General features: G+C 39.7%; 1 protein-coding gene across 6 annotated transcripts in view; it reads left to right on the top strand.

The window, feature by feature from the left end:
• GABRA3 (gamma-aminobutyric acid type A receptor subunit alpha3) overlaps positions 1–23,104 on the top strand; it is a 213,639-nt gene that overhangs the window by 176,562 nt on the left and 13,973 nt on the right. For all 6 annotated transcript variants that reach the window (XM_058534911.1, XM_058534912.1, XM_058534914.1 and 3 more), the window contains 3 exons: positions 5,641–5,784; positions 12,306–12,458; positions 21,030–21,241. In XM_058534911.1, the coding sequence (XP_058390894.1) occupies positions 5,641–5,784; positions 12,306–12,458; positions 21,030–21,241 (509 nt within the window). The remainder of the gene's footprint in view (positions 1–5,640; positions 5,785–12,305; positions 12,459–21,029; positions 21,242–23,104) is intronic.

The following is a 23,104-nucleotide window of genomic DNA, read 5'->3' as shown; positions in this document are numbered from 1 at the left end:
TTTTGATGGTCACATAGAGCTGAAGTGATAAAAATAGAGATCTTGAAGGTTTCAAACTCTTAGCTGATACCTCTCTCAAGACAGTTGCTGAATTTTGAATTTGCACAAACCATAAGACTAAAAACTAATATGAAAACCTTTGAAAAGTAGAGCCAGCTTTCCTTCAGTCTCCCAATGCTATAAAAAATAAGACATGCCAGGCTATCTGTTTAAAACCCTAGAGAAGCTATGTCCTAGTTAAAAGGGAACAGCAGAGACAGACCAGGTTTAATCAAAACTATAACCCAGCTCAGTCCCTTATGGGATTAAGGTGATAATTCTCCCACACTGTCTACCTAGCAAAGAAAAGAATAAAGCCTCTCTGGTGGAAGTTAACATCATCTGAAAACTCTACAGTTTTATTACACAACCTCTGGAATCCAATACAAAATCATCAGGCATACCAATAGACAGGACCATATGACCTAAAACCAAGATTTAAAAACAAAAAAACACCATATGGAAACAGATCTCTGGGTGATCCAGATATCAGAGTTTGTAGACAAGGACTTTTAAAAACTATGGTTAATATGTTCAAGAAAAAAGAGGAAAAGATGAATAAAATACATAAAAGATAGGGAATTTCAAAAGAAAATTGGAATCCGTGAGAAGAATAAATTGGAAATTACTTATGGAAAAGCACATATCCAAAATTCAGAATTAAGTGGATAGATTTAACAAGCAGAAGATAGGATTAGAGAATTTAAAAATAGGTAAACAGAAAATAGCAAAGCTGAAGTAGAGAGAGACATAAATACAGAAAAGAGTAAGAAACATGTGGGACACAGTAAAATAAATTGTATTGTGTAATTTTGCAGAAGAAAAACAGGAAGACAAAGGAGCAAAAGCAATAATTAAATAGCTAAAGTCTAATCATTTTTAAAACTGATGAAAGTTATCAATGTAAAGATTCAAGAAGTTGGTAAACACTAAGCAGGATAAATATAAGGGAAAACAACAGTGATTCTAAAGTTTATATAGAAATACTAAAGTGCCAAAAATAGCTAAGACAATCTTGAAGAAGAATAATATAGCTAGAGAATTTACAATCAAATCAATTCTAATACCAGATATCAAGACCTATTTTAAAGTTTTAAAGCTTTAGGTATATTTTAAAGCTATAGGTATTATTGTTGCAAAGATAGACAAATAGACTAATGAGACATAACAGAAAGTCCAAAAACAGAGATAGAGAGAGAGAGAGATCTTGACTTTTATCTCTCATCATACATAAAAATAAATTTCAGATGGATTACAGATATAAATGTGAAATGTTGAAAGGTGAAACAATAAAGCTTTTAGAGGAAAACATAAGAGAATACATTCATGATCTTGGAAGAGATAGAGATTACTTAAACAGGCTATAGAATAGCACTAACCACAATGGCAAAACAGGATGACTTGGAATATATGAAAAATTAAGAAAATCTCTTTATCAAAAGACAATGGAGAAGAGGCAAGCCACAGGGTGGGAGAAAATATTTGCATTGCATATACATGACAAATGACTCAAATCCGTAATTATTAAGATCCCCATACAAACCGATAAGTAGTAGTCAGAAACCTCAATGGAAAAAAAGGCTAAAGTGTTGAACAGGCACCTTATAAAACAGGCTTTCCCAAGCACACACACACAAATATAAAGTGATCAATTGCTTTAGTCTTGCAAAATATAGACAAAGAGGTAACATTTCTTAGCTCATTCAATCAGGTCAGTGTTAGTCTGATACCAAAACCAAAGATCACAAGAAAAGGAAACCACAGACAGGTATTCCTTATGAATGTGGATGCAAAAATCTTCAACAAAATACTAGCAAACTGAATTAAGCAACGTATAAAAGGAAAAATACACTATCTTTAAGTGCACGGAGGGAGATACCTTTACAAATGTAAATGTTTGGTAAACAGAACTTTGATAAGAATGGGCTTAGCGAGGACCCTGCCAGTCTATCCATACCCAGAGTTAAATTTCTTTAGGCAGTTAGTGGGGGAGGTCAAATGTCCGTTAGAGAAAATAATCAAAGTAAGGAGACATAGTGCAGGGTGGCCAATTTTGATCTCCCACACTGTGTTGTTCTTTTGCTAGGAATGTCCTTCTTTCACCTACTAAAGGTGGCCGCATCTTCTGCGTACCACCAACTTTATGAATCCTCTAGCAGTCCACTCTGGGCAGAAGCAATAGTGCCCCACTCTGGTTTCACTTAACACTTATCTTTGTTCCACTACTGTGCATACTTCTCGCATTCAGGCTTGTACTATAACTATTGTGCACCCTCTGTCTCCCTCAATAGATTGTGGGCACCCTGATGGTGGTTACTGTGCTTTATTAACTTTTGTTTACCAGTGCAGGGTCAGGCTGTGAGCAGACAGTCAAGTAGTTTTCAATTTGTTTTTTAAATTTATTTCTCCCTCTTCCTTCTCTTCCTTTATTAGTTTATGCCTTTCTTTCTTTGACGTCTGTCATATGAGAATATTTTTTCTTCCATAAATCCCTCTGTTCCCATATATTATTGTCAAAGAAATGAAACCATTGATTTTTTGCATAAAGCAAGTTGCCACTCTGGGCCCAGTGAAGTGTCTAAGGTACTGGTAGCTGTACAATTTACTGTCACATCTGTACTAGAACATGCTAGGAATTTAGGGCTAATATTCAAGATTGTATGCTCAAAGTACTCAGCAAGAGATTCAGCAAGAAATTCCTTTTCTTTCTTAGGGGTGGAAACTATCTTCCATCCTGAACCCTTTCATGAACAGACCTGTTCTAGTTTTTACATTGTCAAACTATTGGGTATTTTAAGCAGAACATTGTGTTGTCCTTTAAACACAGGGAGTTACAACCACCTGAACAGCAAAGATAATAAGATAAAAGATATCTTATTAGATATCTTAAAGATAATAAGACATATACAAGTGATTCTCTGCTTAAGAGTAGTGGGACCCCAAACATATATACTAAGGATGGAAGGTACTGGGGGAAATGAGAAGACAAGGGCCTTGTGAAATCACATTTCACTAATAGCCCTGTGACAGTCCTCACTTAATGGAATAAATTTTAGGTAAGGGTGTGAGGAAAATCTTTCACCTGAGGAGAGGATTTTCCATTCTTTTTGGTGATAGTAGTATAAAGATCTACAATTCCACTTGGGAGCCCTTGGATACCCCATAGGCAGGAGAGGAGGCTTTGTTTCCAAGGCTGAATCACAAAAGACCATAGCCATCTGTAGGAGAAAGTCTCTAGACCAGAGGCTGCAAATTGGTGGTTTGCAGATATGATTTGTTTGATCCATACAGTTTACACCTTTTTAAATTATTTGCCAAGATTTGAAATTTAGGAGATGTTACATAAAATTCCAGATTGTTTGTATTTTATGAAATCAGAAGATCTGACAACATTGGGCTCAAATTCCCACATGGCCACAATCAGCTGGGGCTGAGTAGTGGCTCTCCCTTGTAGACGGGCACATGCTTGCCCATTCCCCCAAGTCTGCATCACTTTCTACTCTCTTTCTGAAAACAGGGTCCAATGTCAGTTGCCATTAAGCAACTCACTTGCATCTTGTTTTACATATAGTAGAATTAAGTGTTCCCAGTAGAATTAAGAAGAAAGTGGCATAGTTCTTGTACCCATAGCTATCAATATTTTAAAAAATAGGGTCTGGCCCGGTGGTGTGGTGGTTAAGTTTGCAGACTCTGCTTCGGCAGCCCAGGGTGCGCAGGTTTGGATCCAGGTGCGGACCTACACACCACTTATTAAGCCATGCTGTGGCAGGCATCCCACATATAAAGTAGAGGAAGATGGGCACAGATGTTAAACCAGGGCCAATCTTCCTCAGCAAAAAGAGGAGGATTGGCAACAGATGTTAGCTCGGGGCTAATCTTCCTCACCAAAAAAATAAAAATAAAAATAAAAAAATAAAAGCTAGATTGAGAGGACTGTGTTTCAATAAAGATGTGAGAGTTTGCATTTCCTTATAGAAATGAAGAATATTTCTATATCTTTACTATGCATACAAAGTATGCCTTTGTTGAAAAAAATAAAACTTCCAGTATCAACATTATGCAATCCATTATAAAGAACTATAATTGATATATAAAAGAGATGGACAATGAAAATCTTAATTAACTTTAAAAACCAAACTGAAAGTTCAACAGGTTTTGTGTTTGAATGCATACACGAAGTGTTGCTGCTAGGAAATGCAGTTATGTATTAAGCAACAAAACTTCCCAGGCATCAAAATATTTTATAGATGCCAAATTTATTAAAATGTCTATTAATTTCAGCAGAAATTATATATTAATCTAGAAGTATTTTTGTCGGTATGTTGAAGAAATGACTGAGACTATATATAGGGCATATTATGTGGAAAAGTTAGATTTCTTGTGGCATTTTCTTTTGTAGCTTATGAGAGCACAGATATAAAAAAATAGCATAGAGTTATGTATATTTTTTCATGATTTCAATGAGAATTTTGATGTGAATGAAGACCTTTTTGGCGTATTGCCCATTACAAGCAAATCAGGAAGTGATTTACTTAGGTATATTGAAAAAAGTCCTAAGAAGTATAATATAAGCAGATCACAATTTACATGTAAGTGTTAATGTCAGACTGTCATGAAATGTATATCCAACATTGCAATGTTTTGTAGGGATACAGAATTTATGTTTGTTTTTTGGTATATTTACTAGGAAGTATTTGCTTTGTGGTAAAAGGTCTAAATAGAGCATATTATGGACATAGTAGCTGCCACCATGAGCTGGAGACCCCACACTGACGTGAACAACAGACAGCTCAAACCGTAGATGAAATGGGCGAACAGTATGGTGGTCAGCTTCCCTTTATGAGCCTGGGTGCCTGAGTTAGGGCAAGGTGCTCACCCCAAATATAAAACCCACTGTGCAAGGAGTCAATCCATGTCTGGAAAGAAAGCAACTCTCTTGCTTTAAGATACCAACTGAAACCAAATAACCTCACTCCTCATTCTCTCACCATTTCCCTTACCCACGAGCCCTGTTAAAACTAATCTGTACTAAATTCTTTACTAGACATTGGAATTCCAAATACAAAACCTGCCATTAAGACCCTCATGCAGAAGAAAAGGTGGCAGGTTTTTGGTTTGCAAATCAAAATGGTAATAAGTTTCAAAAGAAAATTGTAATCATTAATTTTTGCTATTTTTAAATTCTTCATTCAAATGCCTACAAGAGCATGATTTACTCATTTAAGATATCTCTCTAGCTCTCATAGACATTTGAATTTGTGACATCTGCACTAGATAATATTGTAGCCATTCCTCCCTTGCCCCTACTCCCTACCCTCCAAGAGAAGGAAAAGTTTAACAATTTATTGGCAGTCTGGAAGACTATGAGTCATTGAAGGAAGAGAGCACTTTGGGTTCATTTCTGTATACCCAGCATAAACTATAGTAGTTATTCAATGAGTGTTTATTAGATGGATGGATAATTGTACCTCAGTTGAAGACAGATATACTCAGAACTCTTTCGGGATGGAAGTTGTATTTCAGTATCATGCAAGTTTAGTATCAAGGATAATCATTTTCTTTTCCCTTCAATTTCTCCTTCTTGACCCTTTTCTGCCTCAGATGCCTATACAACCGCTGAAGTGGTTTATTCTTGGACTCTTGGAAAGAACAAATCTGTGGAAGTGGCACAGGATGGCTCTCGCCTGAATCAGTATGACCTCCTGGGCCATGTTGTTGGGACAGAGATAATCCGGTCTAGTACAGGTATTTATTTATTTTATTTAACAAGCGTTTTTTATTACCTGTACCACATATCAGTCACTGTTCCAAGTATTTATAATAACATGTGTAATCCTCAAAACAATCTTGTGATGTACATGCTATCATCGTAAGGAAACTAAGGCATAGAGATTTTCAGTAATTTGCTCCATGACAGTTATATAATGTCAGAGCTAAGATCTGAACCCAGGCAGATTGTTTCCCAAGCCCGTGCTTTTAATCACAATTCTCTGCTGTCTCTTGGGCAGTGGAGTAGAAGGTCAAGGGCATTAGGGCTACACTGTAGTAGAAGAGAAGGCAGAGGGAAGCCATGATGGTAGGAGAGCTGAACTTTGATTCCAAAGGTTTCATGAATACATTTGCTTAACTCAGCCAATGCTGAGGTGGTAAGTTAATTGCCCCAGGAGAGGCCAGGGATAAGCCATGGAATTATTTTCTTAGTGAATCACCCATCTCAGAAACAAGTCTGTCTGACAAACCTTGCCAGGTCCTCTCAATGGCTAATCCTTGGATATTGATAAGTGGAACTTAGAGACTTGTTCTGTAGCCTTAAGTCCTGTCTATTTGGAAACTTACCAGTTGCAGGGGCCTGAGGAAGGAGGCACCCTGAATCCCAACTAACCTTAGGGTATTTGGCAAAATGGAGTAAATCTTGGGGCCCACATATCTTACGATATTTTTTGCCTTGAAAGGATGGGAACTTTCAACACTTGTCTCTGTGAAAAATCTCTGAATCCACAACTATAAATTAAGTAGGGTACTCTTATCTTTTTATTTCATTATCTGGACACTGCTGTTCCCTCTCCTTGTGATGTTACAGTATGTCATCTTGTGTGTGCCCTGTTCTCCCTCCACCTCAGGACCAGGAAAGGTACCTTAAAAAAGCAGCATTTGAAATAGACTTAAAGGACAACAAGATTTAGAAATTCGGAATTTGGTATGGGGAAAGGCTATTCTTGAGAAAGGCAATACTGGGGTGTAAAGAGGCCAGAGGTATGTGAGAACATGATCTGTTGGAAAAGCTGCAAGTGGTTCATAGTAAGAGGTGGAGGGGATAGAGAGTCTGGGGCCGCAGGGGTGTGGACTTCCCTCCTCGGAGGGGATTCTGTGGTCGGTGCTTGGAGTCGGTAGTGGCTGGATGGTAGCAGCCAGGCAGGCACTGTGTGTATGGCTGGCCGGAGTCCGGGAGTCCAGCCGGTGCGAGTCAGCTGGTGGGGCCAACTGCCCAGCTTTGGAGGAAGCAGACAGGTGCTGGTGGTGGTGTGCCTGGGCCACCTGGACCGCCCTTTGCTCTGAAGAGCACTCACATGGTGTCGTGTGTGGGGTCAGCAGGACTACTGCATGGCCAGGGCTCAGATTCCAGCTGTGCCGGCCACCCTCTGGAGGTGTTGGACGTCTGGCCTGGGGCCAGTAGTTGCCTGGCCTCCTGGGCTCCGGAGGGTTTGCTTTGCTCTCGATGAAGCGGGGACGATGGTATACTTACTGCCCATGGGTTGCAGACCTGCTGCCAGGCTTGTGCGTCCTGACACCTGGACTGGGCGCCGGCCTTGGTGTCCTGCTGGCAACCCACATCCCGGGGCCCCATGGAAGGTCAGGGCTGAGGCTACAGTCAGCCAGGCCGGCTGTGTGTAGGGAAATCTTCCCCACCTGGCCCGAGTTCTGCTCTCCCCAAGCAGGAGGAGGGAGCAGGGCCTTCAATGCCCACGTGTGCAAAGTACAGCCTTCTGTCCCTACTGTGTCCCTTGCGTTTTAGAGCAGAAGCCGGCCTCCTGCTCCCGGGGGGTGCCTCTGCCTGCATCATGCCGCCAAGGCAGCTGCCGCTATGACCTCCTGTCTGAGATCAGACCCGAAACGCACTGCCTGCTCTCCCTTCCACCCTAAGCTTGCGGGCAAAGAGCACGGAGGCTCCTGGAGGAGGCCGTGTATGCCTGGGCGCGGCAACGCACAGCGCGGCACAGCAGATCCCTATAGGCCCAAGGCGTCCCCCTGGCCCCTGCGGTGTCCGCCTGGCTGGCCGGCAGAAGGGAAAGAATTCCCGGGGCCATTGCATATTAGTTTTGAAAATAATGTACATTGATAAAAGGTACATCAGTAAATAGGTGATTTAATATATTAAAGTTCATTCACACAATTCAATAGTATCCAGCTATTAGAAGGAATGAGATGAGAAAGTTCTTTATTTACTGTTTAATGGGAATATCTGCAGGATATATTGTTGAGGGATAAAAGCAAAGCACAGAACACTGAACAGTATAGGGATATATATTGTATACGGATAATATTTCTAGAAAGATACACAAGAAGCTCTTAATTGTAATTAAAGGTAGGAGAAATAAGATGGGTGGTTTGGGGGCAGCTCTGGGAGAGAGACTTTTTGCTGTAGACCTTTGATTCCCTTTGATTTAGGAACCATACAAATATTACCTCATATATATGTATATTGTTTTCATATGACTAACCTTTAGGAGGATTAGTATTCATTCTTCTTTAAATGTTTGGTGGCATTCACCCGTGACGGCATTTTGTCCAGGGATTTTTTGTTTGTTTGTTTGTGGTATTACTGACTATATCTCCTTACATGATGTTGATCTGTTCAGATTTTCTATTTTTTCGTGATTCCGTGGGCCTTGTTCCACTGTTCAGCAGGGCAACAGGGGGCCTCTGTTGGATGGGGGACTAGCGGCTTGCAGCCGTTGGGCACCCTCCCCCCGAAACTAGCTGGCATGCTCTACTGTTTGGGGCTGATGGGTTTTGACCCCCTGTGGTGGGCAGTTCTGGTAAGCCAGGACATTGAAGCCAGGGGGTTTTGACCCCCTGAAGTCGCCGTTTTGGGCGGGCGAAGGACTCGGAGACCCTCTGGCAGCGCAGGCAGCGGATTTTGACCCTCGGCAGTCGCCGTTTTGGTGGTGGTGGGGGGGGTGCGCCACGACGTTAGAGGGTGTCACCTTTTTGACTGGCCAACCGCCTTTCGGCGAGGCCTCTGCTGGAGTTCTGCTGTTGGCTGAGCTCCGCTGTTGGGCGGGGCCTCTGCCCGTACTCATCTATTCGCCAGAGCTATAGGCTGCTCTCAGAGGTTGAGTTTCCCGTGCAGGAAAGGCCAGACAGCTGGCTGGACTCTCCGATCAAGCAGGGTTGCTGGCAGGAACCTGGTACGACTGTGAGGATCCACACACTAGTGGCTGTAAGTTACACCCCGCTTCTTTGTTCCCCAGTCTCCCTCATGAGGCAAGACAGAAGTGAGCCTGGTATAGGGTAATGCCCCACATGCTGGGAAAGCTGGATATCTGCCTTGGGCTCTTCTTTTCTCACTAGAGGAACCATAGACCCGGAGGAACCCTCTAGGTACTGCACCGAGCTGGCGAGGGGGAGGGAAGAAAGCAGCAAACTGAAACCATTTCTCTTACCCTTTTTAAATGTGGCTTTTCTTGGTTTTGTTGCTCCAAGACGGTGTTTCAGCCTTACTCTCTGGTTCTGGGATTTTCCCAAAGGCGTTTTTGTCCGTGGATAGTTGTTAATCCATACTTTTGTGACAGAGTACTAGAGCCTGGGACATCCTATTCTTCTTCTCTTTGCTCTTTGGAAAAGACAGCGAGATAGAAATTGAAGGAAAGAAGGATAGAAAAGGATAGAAATGAAGAAAATATATTCAGTTATTTAAAACAAATGGCTAATTTGATAAGCTTTTGAGAAGTCCACTTGCTTTGCATTTCAGATCTGCAGAATATAACTAATTTATGAATACTTATTATATATTTTATATATTAAATATTCCACATGATCAGATATAGGATTAATAGACAAAAGGTTGGGGGTATGAAACTAAGATGGGGAAGGGGGGAAATTGCCCAAGCTAATCAAAGTCTAACTCTCGTTAAAAATAAACCCACAGTGCCTTCTCAGTGCAGACAGAGAGAGAGAGTGAAAGGAAGGACAGACAGAGAAAGGAGTAGAAATGGACACAGAAAGGAGAGAGGGGGAGGGGGACAGAGTGGGAGGGGATAGGGAAAAAACAGGAATAAAAGGATTGAAAAAGAAGCAGAGAGAAAGAAAAGAGAGAAACTCCAAAGTTATAATGAAGAACACATTTCATAATTTTGTATGAGAATTCTTTGCTAACTTAAAAATAAGCCTACTTGTATTTTTCATGTTCACATAAACAAGTTAGAATGTGATTACACACATAATATAGATTGTATAGTGAGCTTGGGATGACCAGATGGCGCTTTCTAGGCTTAGGTACAGGGAGTGGGTGGGGTAGGAAAGTGGGAAATTGCCTCATTTGGGAGACCTGCCAAAATCAAATGTGGGTGGAGAGACAGAGGTGAAAAATAAGAAACTCTGATAAGAAAGGTAGTAGAGGAGTCAGATTGCATGGGTCTTTGGGGCCTGTTTTGGGGAATTGGGCTTTTACTCTGAGAAATGGGAAACCATTGGAGAGTCTTCAGCTAAAGAGAGACCAACTCTGACTTATGTTTTAATAGGATCATTTTGGCTGCTGTGCTAAGAATGCGTTGAAGGGGATAAGTACAGAAGCAAGACCAGTTAGAAAGCTTTCCAGTCCTATAGATAGAGATGACGGTGGCTTAGACCAGAGTGGCAGCAGTGGAGGTGGTGAGAAGTGGTCAAACTATGGATATATTTTAAAGAAAGAACTGTGAAGGTTTGCTGATTGATTGTGCGTGTGTGTGTGTGTGTGTGTGTGTGTGTGTGTGTGTGTGCACGTGCACATGGAGGCATGCATGAGGGAGGCAGGGAGAGAGACAAGTGAATGATGATCCTAAGGATTTTGAAGAATTTGATTTTGGCCTGTGCTCCTGAGAGCTACCATTTACTGAAATGGGAAAATCTGTTGGAGGAGCCAGTTTGGAGGGGGTAGGAAATGGGGAGAGTAAAAGCTAAGATTTGGACATTTTGGGTCAATATACCTATTAGATCCCCAAGTGTGATGTCTAACAGGTAATTGAATATATAGGTCTAGAGTAGTGTAGGGAACCCTAGGTCTGCTGTATCAAAATACCACAGACTGCACAGCTTAAAACAACAGAAATTTATTATCTCCCAGTTCTGGAGGCCAGAAGTCTGAAACCAAGGTGTTGGCAGAGTTGGTTCCTTTTGGAGCTTCTGAAGGAGAATCTGTTTTGTGCCTCTCTCTCCTAGTTTCTGGTGGCTGCTGGCAGCCCTTGGCATTCCCTGGTTTGTGGATGCATTACTTTAATCTCTACCTCCATCAGCACATATGATCACACATCTCCCTGTGTGTGTCTATCTTCTTTTTATAAGAGCATCAGTCATAGTGGATTAGGGCTCATCCTGCTCCAAATGGCCTCATCTTAACTAATTATATCTGCAGCAACCCTATTTCTAAAGAAGGTCACATTCTGAGGTACTGAGGGTTAGGGCTTCACCATGTCTTTCTGGGAGATACAATTCGAGGCATAACAAGTAGGAAGCCCAGGCAGAAGATATACATTGGGGAGTTATCAGAGTCTATGCTATTATTCAAAGACACAGGCTTGATAAGAATGCCAAGGGAGTAAGTGAGACAGAAGACAGTACAAGCACTGAGTCCTGACATCCTCAAATGTTTAGACATTTAAAGGAACCAGCAAAGGAGACTAGAGAGGTAATCAGGTAGGAGGGAAACCAGAAGAGCAGTGTGGCCTAGAATTTTGGTGAAGAGAGTCATTCCAGGAGGATGGAGTGCTTAACTGGGTAAAATGCACTGACAAATCCAATAGTACTGATAATTAACTATTGGTTTTAACAACATTGGTAATAATTAGTACCCACCTTACAGGGTTGGTGGAAGGGTGTAAAGTTAATACTCCCAAAGCACTCCAAGTTGTTTGGCACATAGTAAGAGCTCAATCAGTGTTCACTCTTATTTTGGAGTGGAGGGATGGAGGCCAGCACACACTCTGCTCTGTGAACTTTGGGTTCTAACCCAATAAGTCCATTTTGAACAGCAGAGCACAGTGTTTAGAAAGCATAAGCTGTGGAGCCAACCCATCTGGGCCTGAATTCGGGCTCCACTGCTTACTAGCTGGGTAACTTTGTGCAAGCTGCTCAATCTCTCTTTGCCTCAGTGTATTGACCTATAAAATGAAGATAACACTAGTACTGACCTCATAGGGTTGTTGTGAAGATTAAATATTTTAAGATTGTTAAAGTGCTAGAAGAGTGCCAATCACATAGCAAATGCTATAGAAGAGATTATTTCTTATTATTATTTAAATGAGGACACTAATTTATTTGAATGAACTTGTATCAAAATTGCTCTGAGCAAGCTGTGTTGGTACACTGCTAGCATATATTTTCACACACACGAAAAAACACACTACAGGTACTTCATAGTTATTAAAGAGATTTGGTTATGTGGACGTGGGAGGTGCTGGGACGTCTTGTTTTGAATATAAGGTCAAGGAGTTTGTGAGCTGAATTGGGGCCCACCTTGATTGAACAATGTTTATTCAGCTATATACTGCCTAATTTTACTCTCTCTCCAGGAGAATATGTCGTCATGACAACCCATTTCCATCTCAAGCGAAAAATTGGCTACTTTGTGATCCAGACCTACTTGCCATGTATCATGACTGTCATTCTGTCACAAGTGTCTTTCTGGCTCAACAGAGAGTCTGTCCCTGCCCGCACGGTCTTTGGTGAGTGTTGTTTTATGGATAATGGCGGGGGAAGACATTTGCAGAGTCTTATGATGGGCAGTCAGAGTACAGGAGGGTAGAAGAATCATTAGTGGAGATAATGGGAGCAACGCCTGAGCCAAGCATTAGTAACTGAGTCATTGGATCCTGGTGTTTCAGCCTAATGAATTCTTAACAAGGATGTGGGAATGAGAAGAGAGTTGGAATAATAAGGTTACTGAGATGCTTCCTGTCTCAGTCAGGTTTGCTCCAGGAGCTGGGGAAGAACTGAGTCTTCAGTGAAAAAGAGGGAATTAGAGGGCAGAGCTAGAGAAAGTGAAGGGTGAGAAACTAACCTGACAACAGAGAAGTGGATTAGGGCTTTTTTATGACCGGTTTTTTTGTGTGAGCATCTGACTTTGCTGCTTCTCCTCTAGCCTTTTTGGAAGTGTGAATTATCTGATATTCAGTAAAAGCTACACACACAAAGTTCAAAGAATGTTTCAGTAGTACCTACAATCAGAGAAATTTTCCTCAATGTGAATTGACTGATATCTAGAAAAGATTTCCATATCATTAGCACTTTTCCCTGAGAGACTTAAAGACTTAAAGCAGAGACTGAGATATAAAGCATATAAAACATTTTCTGCCTGTTTTTTCCACTGTAAGACTTTTTAGGAGATAAATATTAATTAACTTCAACTGCCTCCACGGCAATGGTGGCTGTGAAGCATATACTTGAATGTGCTGAGTACCCACACAGAAGGCCAATATTTCCTACCAATATCCTGAAGCTACACTGTGTAGTTAAATAGTAAATGATGTTTCGAAAACAAGCAGCATTTTAGGTCAGGTACAGGAGGAGACAGCAGTGGAGAAAGAGTAATTTGTAAAGTAGGAACAAAGAAAAAACTAGAGTGTGTGCCTAGGTAAGATGCAGATAGAAACTGTCTATTGAGTATGGTGATATGCTTGGTTGTTAGTGATCTTGAAAAGAACAGTCCTAGTGAAGTGGAGGGAGCAGAATCTATATAGAAGTAAGTTAAAGATGCCCGTTTTTGGAAATATAATAAACTAGATACCCTAAAAACTTCTTCCTCTACAAAATCCTAGAAAAGCTAGATGAAACATAGAAAACATTCTTTTTTAATATCTGAACTCATAAAAAATTAAAGGAGATACTGAGAGATCCAAAGGGAAGAAGGAACTGAAAACTGAAGCGTTAATCATGTGAGCTGCTACTGTTGTAGCAGGGAGATGGGTGGATGACTAGTCTTGGTAAATATGAGTTTGAGTTTTAAGGTTACACAGAAAGGCTTTGGGCCTAAGTGAAGTTAAGTGTTGGAACTAGGATTGTGGTAGGCTGAATAATGCCCCCCAAAGATATCCATGGCCTAATCCCTGGAACCTGTGAATGTTACATTATATAACAAAAGGGATTTTGCTGATGTGAACTAAGTTAAGCATCTTTTTTTTTTTTTTTTGGTGAGGAAGATTGGCCCTGAGCGACCATCTGTGCCCATCTTTCTCTATTTTGTACGTGGGTTGCTGCCACAGCGTGGCTTGATGAGTGGTGTAGGTCTGCGCCTGGGATCCAAACCTAGGAACCCCAGGCCACTAAAGTGGAGCATGCCAATCTTAACCACTACACTGCTGGGCTGACCCCTAAGTTAGGGATCTTGAGATGGGGAGATTATCCTGGATTATCTGGATGGGCTCTAAATGCAATCACAAGTGTCTTTATAAGATGAGGCAGAGGGAGATTTTACTACAGAGCAGAAGGCAATGTGATGAAAAAAGCAGGAGAGATTTGAAAATGCTATGCTGTTGGCTTTGAAAGAGGAGGAAAGGGCCCAAAGTCAAGTAATGCAACTCTGGAAGCTGGAAAACGCCGTGGATTCTCCCTCTAGAGCCTCCAGAGGGAGTGAAGCTCTGCTGACACCCAGTAATTCTGACTTTAGCCCAGCAAAACTGACTTCACACTTCTGGCCTCCAGAACTGTAAGAGAATATATATATGTTGTTTTAAGCCACTAAATTTGAGGTAATTTGTTACATAAGCCATAGGAAACAAATATAAGCATTCATCCCATCGATCCAATACCATCGAAGGGTTATGCCCTCAATGCAAAAGAGCACTAGAAAAATACAGTAATCGGTGCAGGGAGACAATAAGGAAGCATGCTATTTTGGCCTGGGCTTTGTGTAAAATATAGGATTCCTTAGGAATTTATTTTTAATTCAAACTTGGCCTCAGGTGAGTTTAGAGATAATATTTACACTAACTGCATGGATATGAGAACCTCCAAGATAAAACATTAATTTACAAAGTGATTGCAAAATTTTTCTGAAACCCAACATCCAAGAATAGCCAGTATCCTTCTAAAAAAGAACAAAATGGAGACACTTGCCTCGTAAGATGTCAAAAATCATTAAAAAGCCATAGTAATTAAGACAGTGTGTTATTGGCATAAGGAAAAGGGAAAAAAAATAAATGAAACCCTATAGAGAGAGTAAAAGTAGACCTACATATATGAAAACTTGATTTATGACAGAGATGGCATTACAGAGAATTAATTTGAGATTAGTCATGATCTTAAATATAAAAGCTAAAAATATAATGCTCTTAGAACTAAATCTAAGACAATATCTTTGCAACCTTTGGAAGGCAGAAATTCCTTAGTGCACAGAAAAAAGTAATAACAGTGAAGAAAAAAGAATAGATAGGTCCTCATCAAAATTAAAAATTTCTCCTTTCAGAGGATAACATTAAGAAAATGAAAAGGCAAGTCACAGACAGGGAGAATATATTTTATAAATGTACAAATATGAATAAGCATCTATTCCAAAAATATAAAGAGCTCTTAAAATTCAATAATAAAAATATAAAGAATCCAATTTAAAAAACTGAAAATAGACATGAACAGACATTTTAACAAAAATATATATAAGTGCCCATAAGCACATGAAAAGATACTTAACATCATATTATATCAGGGAAATGCAAATTAAAACCACATGGAGACATCACTTTATAAACACTAGAATGGTTAAAATTAAAAAGACCACCAATTCTAAATATTTGTGAGGTTGAGGAGCAATTGGTACTCTCATACACTGCTGGTGAGGATGTAAAATGGTGCAACCACTTGGGAAAACAGTTTGGCTATTTCTTATAAAGTTAAAAATACATTTATCCTAAAATCTAGGTATTTCACTCCTAGGTATATACCCCAGTGAAATGAAAATATATATCCATAAAAGGCTTTTATAAGAAGGTTCGTAACAGCTTTATTCATAAAAGCCCCAAACTGGAAAACATCCAAATGTACATCAACAAGTGAAGAGGTGAATATACTGTGGCATATTCATACAGTGAATTAATAACTATTGATTCACATAACAATATGGATGAATCTCAAACATTTTGTCAAGCTAAGAAGCCAGACACAAAATAGTACATAATATACGATTTTATTTATATAAAATTCCAAAACAGGCAAAACTAAGCTTATGGTGTTAGACACCAAAGCAATGCTTTCTTCTGGGGGTGGTGGATTGACTGAAAATGGGCATAAGGGAACTTGCTGGTGTGGTAGAATATTCTATATCTTGATTGGGGTATTATTTGTACACTTATATACATTTGCCCAAACACTTTGAAATGTACAAACTTTTTATTTTATTGTACATAAATTATAACCCAATTAAAAAATACAGACCTACTGGGACTCCAGATATTTGATTTATCAAACTTTCACATAGCTATGATGAATATGTTTAAGTAGATGAAAGAAACATAAAAATTCCATCATATAAATGGTGTGTGGAGATTGAAATAGAGAGCATACATGAAAGAGCAAGCACGTTGGAAATTCTAAAATTGGAAAATGTAGATAAAAACTCACTGGTCTAGAAACAGTTGAAGGGAGAAGAGGAAGCCCCTGAACTAGAAAATATCTAGAATGAGGTGCAGAAAGACAAAAATGTATAAAATGCATTAAGAGAGAGAAATAGCATATGATTTATTGAGAAAGTCTAACAGAGGTAATTGGAATCCTAGAAGGAGAGAAGTGAGAGAATGGTACAGAAGAAATTTTTGAAGTGATGATGGCTGAACCCTGTCCAAATCTGATGAAGGATATAAAGGCACAATTACAAGAAGGCCTATGAACTCAAGGAGGATAAATTAAAAGAGACACAAACAAAGACACATTATAGTGAAACTTTTGAAAACAAAAAACAAAGATAAAGATCTTAAAAGTATCCTGGAAAAAAAGTACGTTGCCTTTAAAGTCATAATAAACAGACTACCAGCTGACTTCAACAGAAACAATAAAGACATTTTCAGATGAAAAACAAAAACAAAAAAACCACTAAAAATTCATTATCGTCAAACCCTCACTAAAGGGAGTTCTTCAAGCCAAAGAAAAATTATCCCAGAAGGAATGTTTAAGATGCATTTAAAAAGAATGAGAATAATAAATATAAATACATGACTATTGAATGTATAAAATAATAACGGTGGCTTATTGGATATACAATATATTTAGAATAAAAGACTAGACCATAATGTAATCTATATAAGTTGAGATGGGGATACCTGGAGATAAAATATTCTAAGGACTTTCATTGTCAGGGAAACAGGTAAAAGTACCAATTAATATTTAATTTTCAAAGATGAATGCGGACTGAAACTCTCATACGTCATGGGAATGTTAAATGGTACAACCACTTTAGAAAACCATTTGGCAGTCTCATATAAAGTTAAACATGTGCTTACCATATAATCATGCAGTTCCATCCCTAGGTGTTTACCAAGAGAAATGAAAGCATATTCTCATGCACAGACTTGTGTGTAAATCTTCGTAGCAGTTTTATTCATAATAGTTGAACATTGGAAACAGCCCAGATGTCCATTAATAGGTGAATGGATAAACAAATTATGTTATATCAATACAATGGAATACTATGAAATTAACAGGAATGAACTAAAGATAGATGCAACAACATGAATGAACCTCAAGAACATTATGCTGAGTGAAGGAAGCCAGACACAAATGAGTACATACTGTATGATATTTATATGAAACTCTGGGGAGGGAAATCTAATTCATACTGAAAGAAAGCAAAGCAGTGGTTACCTAGGGCCAAAGAGGGGATGAAGTGGTCACAGAGGAACCTTTGGGGTGATGAAAGTATTCTATAGATGATACCTGTGAGAAGAGGTAGAGAGGGGTATCACAAGATGGTAGAAATCTCACAGGAGCACAGATTGCCACAAGACTATGATGGTGTAATGGTCTAAGGAGTACTAAAGATCAAGGAAAATATGGACTCCTACCTCTTGAGCTCTTGATTCTGAATGATCAACCACCTTTTGAGAACCAAAACAGTATACTCAATAGGAGAGTCAGGTTTCAGTTAGGATCAAAAGAGGAATGTGCATTCAGAGAAGAGGTGGAGAATATAGGTGGTCATAGAGCAGCAGAGTTGGAAAGTTAGAAAAGTTTGGGACAAAGGGGTTGTAAAGAAGGAATGGGGGACTGGGTCATATTCAGCAATGTACTTTGTAAAACAGGATTAAGCCTGACTGACAATTAATTAACAAAAAGCCTTGCCCTTGTGGTGGTGTCTGAGCTCAACAGGTATATGAAGTATGATTAATTCCGACTGTCTCCTGGAGAGAGTGAGTGCTCATTTTGAATGCTGTGGTCTGAAATGTTTTAATTTTTGTATCCCTAGGATGTAACTCTTTAAGGTACAGAATAGACAGTTCTTAATGTTGGAGAAGAGAACAAGAACTATATTATTGATAATAATAACAATATAGTTACTGTAAGAAAAGAATATTATTCACTCTGATGGGAGCAAATGTGGTGCAGTGCCATGGGCCATAGGCTGGGCAGAGCAATTCCACTCATCACACATACCCTAGGGGCCTACTATGTGCCAGGTATTGTGTTTAGGGTTGAGGAGATAGAGATGAATTACCCATGGTGCCTGCTCTCAAGCAACTCCTGGTTTGGTGGGGCAGATGTGTGTTATCAAAGAGATGTACTCCCAAAGAGTGCTTAAAGGAAGCGAGGCGAGGTAGTCACAAAAAACTTTCCAGAAGAGTCTTGAAAGAGAAGCACTGGATGGCAGTCCAGGATCTCTTTTAATATACCAAACTTCTTTGTCCATCCATGATGTATACCGAATGCTTGACTGAGGGTCCTACCAGCTCTGACTAGCTAAGAGCTCTTTACAAGGTGACAGTTCTAATTAAGCCCTAGAGGCTAGAGCTCTAAAAATCTCTACTGAGATATGGCACAGAAACACTTGTGTTGCAGTGCAATCCTCTCCATCCATGCATTGGAACACTGCTATGAATGTGCTAGGGTGGACAACTGCATTTTGCTGATAACCATAAATGAAGTAACTTGTTTCTCCCATGAATTACTACTTGCTCAGTGTAGGCAGAGGGTTACTGAGCCTTGGGTCCATTCTGAGAGCTTAGCAGGCTACAAATTCAGATAGTTTGTTAATAGATGCTAGCTATGTGGCTGATTCCTGACAGCTTTTTTTTTTTTAATAATTTTATTTATTTATTTATTTTTCCCCAAAGCCCCAGTAGATAGTTGTATGTCATAGTTGCACATCCTTCTAGTTGCTGTATGTGGGACACGGCCTCAGCATGCCCGGAGAAGTGGTGCATTGGTGCGTGCCCGGGATCCGAACCCAGGCCGCCAGCATCGGAGTGTGCGCACTTAACTGCTAAGCCACGGGGCCAGCCCTGATTCCTGACAGCTTAAAATGTGTTTTTGCTAATCAGCCTTGATGATCTCTGCCTAGTTTGTACAAAGGTGCTCCTTTAGGGTCTCTCTGTTGAAACTGTACTAAGTCTTTTCCAGTCTGGATTTTCATTTATATAGCAAATATATAAGTAAGGTACTCAGGAAAGCAAGATATGAGGAAGCCCTAGAGGCTGCACCACACATGGCTGACTCTCTGGGTAGAGTTAATAGATAATAGGCTTTATCTGCTTGCTTTTCTATGTAACATCTCTCACCTCATTAGGACTTCCTTCTGTGCGCTACTTGACCCAGGCTCATAAGGCTCACATTCCCCATCCTCTTGAGCATGCCAACAGTCAGAAAGAGGTTCTGACTATTCCCCCTTCGTCAAGTCTGGATGACTTTGGGTACAACAACTGCCTCATCAAAACTCTGGGAGATAGAGACTGTAGGGAATATTCATAGGTGGGGAGAATGAAGGCACAGAGAGAATAAGGAAATTGCCCAAGATACAAAGCAAGTAAGTGGCAGAACTCAGGACTTCTAACTTCTAGTGCAGGTATTCAGGACTAGAATACTATTGCTAACAGTTATGAAATTATTATTATAATACTGTTTGAAGTGTGATTATAATTATACTATCATAATTAGTTATATAATTATGACAATACTATTGTTAATAACAACAGTAAAAATAAGAGTAATGTTAATCATAGAAGCTACTATTTATTGAGTGATTACTCTGTGCCAGATATTGTGCTATGGGGTTTATATACATCATCTCATTGGATCCCCCAACAAATCTCTGAGTCTGGTGTCATCACACACATTTTACACATGGTAAAGCTGACCTCGTTCAAGGTCATATTACTAGTAGGTGGGATTGCCAGAACTGCGCTCTATTTAAGTCTGACTCTAAGGCTCCTGTTGTTAATCATAGCACTATATAGCTCATATGTATATCTAAAATATGAACAGATTAGCAAAAAAAAAAATTTAATATCATTTAAAAGTGAATAAAGGAAAGTCTTAAATTTAGGTTAATGACACCACCAAGTGAAAGAATCAATTGATCTAAAAGCAAGCTCTGGTTTGGCAAAAATTCACAAGAAATAGATATTGGAATAGCTTTGGTTGTTCACAAAGCTCAAGAGAACCTATACTGTGATGCAGCTAAGAACCATTTTCCGCAATAGTTTGTAGCATTTTTAGGAGAACAATGTCCACAACAAGGGAAGTAAAAATCCTACTGAGCTCAGACTATGTCCTGAGTCTTGAGCTCAGTTCTGGGCTGTTCAGAAGAGAACTACCTACCAGAATGGGAAAGAAGGAGAAACAAGAGAAAGAACTGACCATATTCATTCTGGAGATGACCAGATTCATGAAGAAACATTGCCACCCTCTCCAACTCTCTGAAGGCCTATCCTGGAGAGGAGGGAGCGGGCTTTTTTTTTCCTGTGTTGCCAGAGATAGAACTCTGAGATCAGTCAGTAGGCTAAGAGGTAGAGGAAGGCAGGTTTCAGCTCATAAGGTAGGTTTTCTAATTAAAAAGCTCTCTTACAGTGAAATAGGCTTACCTACTCATCAATGAAAATGTTTAAGCAGTCTAGAGGACAACTTTTAGAAGTGATGGAGATTCCTATACCTGTGAAATTGGGATGGGGTGGTTCCTAGGTAGAACCATCCCACTTTGACATTCTCTGTTTTTTTACTTTAAAGGGGCCCTTTTGAGTGGGGTATCAGGTAGGAAGTTGGTGATCTCATCAGATATGCTCTAAATGTCTTCCAGTGGTTCTCATATTCCCTCTCCCCAGGTGTCACCACTGTTCTCACCATGACCACCTTGAGTATCAGTGCCAGAAACTCCTTACCTAAAGTGGCATACGCGACGGCCATGGATTGGTTCATAGCCGTCTGTTATGCCTTTGTATTTTCTGCGCTGATTGAATTTGCCACTGTCAACTACTTCACCAAGCGGAGTTGGGCTTGGGAAGGCAAGAAGGTGCCAGAGGCCTTGGAGATGAAGGTGAGATACAGCAAGGATGGGGGCTGGGAAGCACTCCCTGAGAGAACTGTATTGGAACCGGGAGTGGGCAGCCTGCAGCCTATGGGAACTGGCCAGGGCTGTGTGCTATTCACTGGGGTCATCAATCCAATTCTCAACTGGAGTGCTTCTTGGCAATGTGGAGTGTTTTCTGGGGGCAAAAAAAGAGGGTAGGTATCATGGAGGGTTGATGTCTTATGGTGAGGGACCAAACCTAAGTGTGATACTGCTAGACTCAAGGAGAACCCACTGTACTTACAGAGTCACCCGGAAGAGTGGACTCTATCTTCAACCCAGAGAGCAATCTCTAGGGCCACCTCTGCCCCTCACTTTCCAATATGTTCCTATTTATAGTCAAACAAAAGTGATCATCATTTCTTCTGTGTCTTTGCTTATTTTTTACTTTCTACCTGGAATGTTCTTTTCTTTTTTCTCTGCCTAATGAAGACCTTTCTCATTCTTCAAGACACAGACAAAATGCTATTTTTCCATAGAGCCTTTCCAGAATCATCCAGATAGCTTTAGCTTTTCTTTGGGGGGGGGCGGTGCTCCTGATATTAAAAGCATTTATTTTTGTTAGAGTTATTTGTCTGCCTTCTCACTAGACTGAACTTGTTGAGGGCAGGAGTTTGTCTGCATGGGCTTTCTAACTAGCCAGCTTCCTTGCATAGCATCTGATTCATAGTAAAAGCTGAATAAATGTTAGTTGAATTGGTGGATGGATGGGAAGGAAGAAAAAAGAGAGAAAAAAATAGTAAACCAACTGGAATTGGTAGGAATAAAACATGAATACAGTGAAATCAAGATTGTTGTGCTTGGCTGCTTTAAAAGAGTTCAGATCTCTAGATCTAGATGAAGACTATCCAAAGGTGCTAAAAAGAACTGGCAGATGTGGTCCCAGGACCATTCCAGTACTCTTTGAAGAATCATGGAGAAGAGAAAAGATAATGAAGATTTTTCAAACTGGAAGAAAAGATATATTCCATAGAATACAGAATGGTGAGTTGGCAAAATTTTAGAATAGATTTTAACTATTTATTTAGATAGAATTTATTAACTCCTTGCTATAAATTATGAAGAAATAAACATATTTCTACTTCCTCCATTACTCTACCATAGGGATTTTTTGGTTGATTTTATTATTATACTGAGTCTAGTTGTTACCTTTTGATCCTTAAAATATATTTACCCATCTAATACTTGATTTATCAGCTATGAACAGGGTCTACTGACCCCTCACCCATTACAAGATATAAGGAAATTAGTACACTTATCCTACCTCTCACCTTCTCTACCAGTCTCTGTCATCTCCCAACTTTTTTAATACTATTTCTGTATTGTCAATTTTTATAGCCTTTACATGCTTTTATGCAGCCATAATTCCTATAGTTGATTAGTCATAGTTTTACATTTAAATGAGCTCTCTTCTCAAAATAGTCCTTTTATCCATTTTTCCATTCATTGTTTAGTTACCTCAAGGCTATCCTCTAGAAGCTTCTTTAAGATGGGCTCATAGGAACCATATTTCCTACTATCTTGCATGTGTAAAATTATCTGTCTGTTGTGTTTATATGTGAATTATAGTTGGGCCATTGTACAATTTGTGGGTCACATTCTCTTTCTCTGATGTCTCTGTAGACATGGATTGCTATACTTAATTCTAGCAATGAATGTTGTTATGAAGAAATTTAAAACAAGCCTGAGAATCTCTCACATAATAGGTGACTTGATTTTATGGCCTAGAAGCCCATATGAATGTGTCTTTTATTTACAAGCTCCAGTTATTTTACGAGGATATATCTTGATCGATCTGTATGAATTTTTCCTAGGACAGCATGCCTCCCT

This window comes from Diceros bicornis, chromosome X (genome assembly GCF_020826845.1).
Source record: "Diceros bicornis minor isolate mBicDic1 chromosome X, mDicBic1.mat.cur, whole genome shotgun sequence".
Classification (NCBI taxonomy): domain Eukaryota; kingdom Metazoa; phylum Chordata; class Mammalia; order Perissodactyla; family Rhinocerotidae; genus Diceros; species Diceros bicornis.
The sequence above is the reverse complement of the archived record's forward strand: the minus strand, read 5'-3'. Positions and strand labels throughout refer to the sequence as shown.